Source organism: Octodon degus, unplaced genomic scaffold (assembly GCF_000260255.1).
Source record: "Octodon degus isolate 3935 unplaced genomic scaffold, OctDeg1.0 scaffold00274, whole genome shotgun sequence".
Classification (NCBI taxonomy): Eukaryota; Metazoa; Chordata; class Mammalia; order Rodentia; family Octodontidae; genus Octodon; species Octodon degus.
The window spans coordinates 856,183-861,883 of record NW_004524850.1 but is presented as its reverse complement, the minus strand read 5'-3'; the positions used below and the strand labels follow the sequence as shown (position 1 = coordinate 861,883).

General features: G+C 51.1%; 2 protein-coding genes across 4 annotated transcripts in view; both read left to right on the top strand.

Annotated features, from left to right (window-relative positions):
• The first annotated feature begins 205 nt into the window (after positions 1-205).
• The window catches only part of LOC111814145 (zinc finger protein 431-like), a 629,125-nt gene continuing 623,629 nt past the window's right edge, over positions 206-5,701 (top strand). Inside the window, exon 1 of the mRNA XM_023706899.1 lies at positions 206-270. Coding sequence (XP_023562667.1) covers positions 268-270 — 3 coding nt within the window. The 5' untranslated portion in view covers positions 206-267. The remainder of the gene's footprint in view (positions 271-5,701) is intronic.
• LOC101564436 (zinc finger protein 709-like) overlaps positions 213-5,701 on the top strand; it is a 116,185-nt gene continuing 110,696 nt past the window's right edge. For 2 of the 3 annotated variants that reach the window (XM_023706894.1, XM_023706897.1), the window contains exon 1: positions 2,216-2,404. In XM_023706894.1, coding sequence (XP_023562662.1) covers positions 2,351-2,404 — 54 coding nt within the window. In that variant the 5' untranslated portion in view covers positions 2,216-2,350. Of the gene's footprint in view, positions 271-2,215; positions 2,405-5,701 lie in introns of those variants that run through there. The other variant, XM_023706896.1, reaches the window with a different exon arrangement.

Below are 5,701 nucleotides of genomic sequence, written 5' to 3'. Positions count from 1 at the left end.
AGCGACAACCATAATTTGAACTCTTCCCGGGCAGGCGGGAATTAACGTCATCCTCACTCAGAATAAAGGGCGGGCCGTGGAGCAACAGCCAGTCAGCGACGAGGAGGCGGCCGCAGGAACTGTCCAATCAGGAGACCGAGGAGGGCGGGACTTCCGGCGCTGGCTTCCGTTAAAGAGCACGTTTCCCGGCGTCCCTCAGCGCCTTGGACAGCCGTCAGCGACTCCCGCCGGCCGCGGGCTGCGCAGAAGGACTCCGGGGCGCCCGCGATGGTGAGGCGGGGCCGGGGCCGGGGCCGGGAGGGCAGGCCGGGCTGGGGGCGGGCGGCTCCGAGCTGGGCGGGGCGGGTACCCGCCTCCCCTCAGACCCTGCGGGGCGGCGCGGGCTGCGTTCCCGGAGGCGGCGGCCCCGAGCGGCCGTCTCGTCCCTGTCAGGCCTTCAGCCAGGACGCGGCTGGCGTCCTGAGAGCGCGCCGTGCTGCGCGCCGCGACCCGACTGAGCTCCCGCGCGGCCCACCCGCCTCGGCCTCCCGCCTCGGCCTCCCCGGCGCCGGGCTCCCCAACGGGAAGCGGAGCTCCCGCCGCGGCCTGGGTGACGTCGTGGTCTCTAAGGCCGAAGAGCGAATTTGAGGGACGGGCGGAGGTTGAGGGAAACACTGTATTGCAGAGGAAAGCTTCTGTCGGAGAGGGACGGACGGGGGCCCGCGCGGCTTGCCCGGGAAGCTCTTTTAGGTCACTTCGTAGGGCACGGCCATGCGGGGCTGAGGTAGAGACAGAGGGGTCTCGCTTAGGCGGATGCGGGGTGGGAAACACTACGGACAGCAAATGGGATTACGAGCACCGTTGCTCAGGTAAAATGGATTAGGCCCGAGACCAAGTGGGGTAGCGAGTCCCGTAGTAAGCGGGCAAGAAGGTGAAACAGGACCTAATGGCGTGGCCTTCAGACAGTGACACCTCCTGAGTGATGATCAATCCTGGATGCCGGTCTGTAGCTTTGATTTAAGGCGGGGGCCTCCATCCTTCCCACAGTTGTGAGGCGCCTGGCTGTTGTCATTTCCTTCGAGGGCCTGATCCTGTGTGACTGCCTGCAATTTTCTCTCTAACTCAGACTGCCTGCAACAAAAACCGTTTTCTTATGGTGTAAGGTTTAAAGGAAGCTAGGACGTTAGAGGAAAAGTTTGTTCTGTACTCTTAAGTTTGTGGAAACTGGGGCTCTTGGTAAGCAGCAGCTGCAGCTTCTTGTAACAGGGAGGGCTGCGACCCCATTTCCATGGGAAGCTCCATCTCTCCATCTCTCCTGCTGTCTGTAGTTCCTACCTCTTGTTATGTTAACTCTTGATAGCGTCTTATTACTCAACTGGACCTTAGGCCCCTGTGCATGGCCAGCTGCATTAATCAAAAGGTACAAAGCCAAACTTTAAAATCACAGTATTTTTAAAAAATACAAAGTAGCTAAAAGCATTAGAAATGATAAAAAAAAAGTTCCATTAAACAACGTAATAAGGCCGGGGAGATGGCTTACTAGAATAAATGCTTGCCTGACAAGCACAAGGGCTTGAGTTCAATGCCCGGTTCTGCCAAAAAATAAATAAATAAACAACGAAATAAGTGAAAGGTCAAAAGTCGAGGCAGCTGAACCCAACCAGACATATGACATGAGTCAAACAGGATTATAGGAAGCTCATGAGGAGGTGGAAGTGGTCTCGCCGACCTAGACAGCCCCGAACAAAGGGGCGGCAGGAGACTATGGGAGGGTGTTGGGCTGGAACAGCCAGGACACAGGTAGACATTTTTCTTCCATGGGGTTGAATTTTGCTTAGGTCAGAGTCAGGTGGACCTGTTCTTATGTGTAGGGCTTGGCTCTGTGTGAGGCCAAGAGGGAGAGGGTTTGGGTGCATTGTTCCTGGGAAGCTCTGAGACCTGACTGTCATCCCAGACTATTTGATAGAAAAGGGGCGAATAAGGGTTGGTGAGATGGCTCAGTGGTCTAAAGCACCTACTTAGAACAAGCTTAGCAAAGCACAGGGACCGTGGTTCAATCCCCCAGCACCACATGCCAGCCAGCCCCGCCCCCTGGAGGGCTGAGCTGGCCACACACACACACACAAATAAATATTTTTTTTAAAAAAAAGAAAAGGCGAATAAATCATCTGGCTACTCCTGTTGAATGAAGACATCGTGGGGCTGAGATCATAGTGAGGAGTTGTCATTGGAGAGGAAGCTTTGTAGGGGAGTGAAGTTGGCATTAACAAGTTTGCTTATCTGTTTGTGATTGGTTGGTGAGGGGACCCTTTTGAGACTGGACAGCTGGCCCAGGCTTGTCTTCCCAGGAGCTTTGTGGCTGGCCGTTGGCATGCTCAGAATGACGAAGTGTGGGCCAGACCAAGGGGGCTTGTTGGATGGAGGGGTGAGCCCTTTAGGAAGACTCGGTCTCCAGGCTGAGCCTATACGGGAGCTGAGCCGCTGTCACTCAAGTATAGGGAGGCGTTGGTCTGCCTATTGTCTGAGGAGAAGCCAGTTAAGGTCCTAAGCTGGCATAATGGACTCCGTTCTGTAAGAAGCTTTGTAACTTCCATTTTGTAAAACCTTGATGTCTTTTGTAAACTCCCACCCATGCCTAATGGCAAAATGAGACTGCTTATGGAGATAAGAGTTTCCTAGCACATGAAGAACTGGGTTAAACTTTCACCAGATGTCCCTTCTGAGTACTGGAACAAAAATGACACCTAAGCCAAATAAGGACATATTCCTGTAGAGTTTGCAAAATGTTACCTGTCTATGGGAACAAAGAGTTAACGCTAGGTCTTGACTAACTCTGTAAAACTCCCCCCTCCTCCCCTGTGGCATGCAGCAACACAATGGACCCCAAAACCAAAGGAACAATTTGACAACACTCCCTCAGAGAAACTGCGGAGAATGAAACAAAGCACCACCTTTAACATGAAAAAACCTCAGGGTTGGGGGGAGCAGAGGGGATTCTTGCAAGGTTTAGTCATTGCCCTTTGTTCCCTTACCTAGGAAGGACATCTGGTAACAGTTTAGCCCACTCTTCAGAATGCTGAGGAACACTTCCTAATTTGGGCAGGCAGTATGTTTTATGGTCTGGCATGGACAGGGGGTCTACAGAAGAGATCAAGGCTTTACAGAATGGGAGATATAGAACGTGTTACAAAATGGAATTGGTTAAGCCAGTTTATAACACCCCCTACTTTTGTGGTTCTCTGCTTTAAAAACGGCCTTGCTTCAGCTCGGGGCTTCACTTTTGTCAGTTTCTGAGGAGAGTGTTGCCGCTGAGCTCAGCTAATAAAGTACTCCAAATTTCTTCCTTTGGTTTCGGTGTCTATGATTTTACAGCTTGTCACAGTTAACAAGAACAGCAGCAAGTAGTTGGCAGGCAGGTTGGGAGATGGATCTAGAGGTAGGTAGGTAGGAGCGGGGGTCTTAGTAGGGCCAGCAAAGGGAAGGGCCCTAAGGTTTTAGAAAAAAAAGATGTGGAGTTCAGTTAGGGTGTCGTGCCCCAATAGGGGTGTAGGACAGGAGGGCATCATGAGCAAGGAGTGTGTGAAGAGTTTTGATCCTACTGAGCAGGGTGTGGGTCCCATAAAGGGTAGTCCTTGCGGTTGGCCTTCCACTCTGATCACAGTGAAGTTTGAGGGAATGCTGGCTCTGTGTATGAGAAGAGGCCCCCGAGCCTAAAACAAATGAACCAGGTTCCCCTGCCACCTAGACAGCAGACCTAGGCTCCCTGAGGTAAGCTAGGCTTCTGCGGGGGCTGGAGGCCCGGGACCCTTCAGCCTTCATCCTCCCGCAAGGCCCAGTAGGTCCATGAGCCCGCTTATCTGGGACTTAACTTGGGACATATGTACCCCATTTTGTAAGGAGGGACAGTCAACCTTCCAGTGGCCCTGGGTTAGTGCAGGGTCCACGAGGGACAGTCAACCTTCCAGTGGCCCTGGATTAGTGCAGGGTCCACAAAGGATTTGCTGTTAGGCCTGGAGGTCTTTCTATTGGGGTGGTAGAGGCTTCTAAGGAGCTGGTACTTTTTTGTAGCAGCCAGTTTATTTTTGGCCTCCTGTGCTTCTCTCCCACTGTAGACCTTGAAGGCCAGGTGTAGGAGCTCTCATTGGGGGGTGTTTCACCCATCTTCAAGTCGTTTGAGTTTTTTTTGGGTGAGGGGGAACAAGGGAGCTATCTCCCAGGCCCCTCATTTGAGTTTTTTTTTTTTTTTTTTTCAAAGTTTTATTGACAAACAGATAGCAATGAGACAGTTTCAAATCATATCGAAAGGACAGTTTCAACAAATAATACACTGCATATATTCTTCTTAGTGGTTAATTGCTGTACAAGATGCGGACTTGTGATCCCATTTACAAACACCATTAGAACAAATCATTCTATTCATTAAGAGAATGCAACTATATATCTATCCCAACCTCTTTGAATACACTGATACAAAATGGACATTCATCGGTATACCCCATTTTTCTAAGTTCCGTTATTGAATATTATAGGTGTGTAAACTCAGCAAAATATTCTAAAAGAGTCCAGTAGCCCATAATAGCATTGGGTCTTATATTTAACTGGCAATGTCAGAAATTATTGACCTGAGTCCCTCATTTGAGTTTTTATATCTGGAGGCAACTGGGAAATGAATGGTTGTTTAGAACCAACTCCCCCTAATGTCTAGCTGGGTCCAGCCGGTGGAGGGGGTGAGGGCCTTCAGGCGTGCTGAGAAGCTGGCTGGGTTTTCATTTGGAGCCTGGGTAATTTCTCACAGCTTGCTCCAATTGATGGCCTCTCTAAGAGCCTTTTTTAGCCCTGAAATCAGACAGATGAGCATTTGGTCCTCGGGTGTGAGCACCTCGCCCTCCTGACTGATAGTTTCAATTAGGGTCCTGCCTAGGGACTGTCCGGGCTCTGGGGGGAGGGCGGCTCCATGCGGTGGCCATCGTCCACATGTGGCTCTGCAGCCAGACAGCCGGATTCCTTTTCCTGCAGGGTCAGGGTGGAGGAGAGGATGGCGTAGATGTCATTCCAAGTTAGCTGGTACACTGAGTAAGATACTGAAATTCTCTTGTGGACGTGGGGTCTGCTGTGGAGAGCAGCTCAGGTTTTCTCAATCTGGGAAATGTCTGAAAGGACCAGGCACGCACCTGTAATCCCGGCACTTAGGAGGCTGAAAACGGGAGAATCGCTATGCGTCCCATCTCCTAGTGACCCCGATCTGCCCTGGAGACCCTGTCCTAAGTACATGATAATAATTATAAGTATACAATTCTGTGTACTCTCCTTGTCCTGTGCCATGACAGGCCACTGAAGGTAGACGTGAGAAGCTGGTGCCTCACACACCTTCAGATGCCCACCTGCATCCTTTTTCTCTTTTTTTTTTCCTTGGTACTGAGGATCAAACTCGACCTTGCACTTGCCAGGCGGGCATTTATGTTGCTGAGCTATCCTCCCGGCGCTGTGTGTCCTTTATCACTGCCTCACCTTGGTAATTTAACATGAGCCATGCATTAAGCTTCAATAAGCTCCAGCTGTATGGGAGTTGGACCTTTTTTAAAAATTTTATTTATTTATGTGTGTGTGTGTGTGGCCAGCTCAGCCCTCCAGGGGGCGGGGCTGGCTGGCATGTGGTGCTGGGGGTTTGAACTGCGGTCCCTGTGCTTTGCTAAGCTTGTTCTAAGTAGGTGCTTTAGACCAC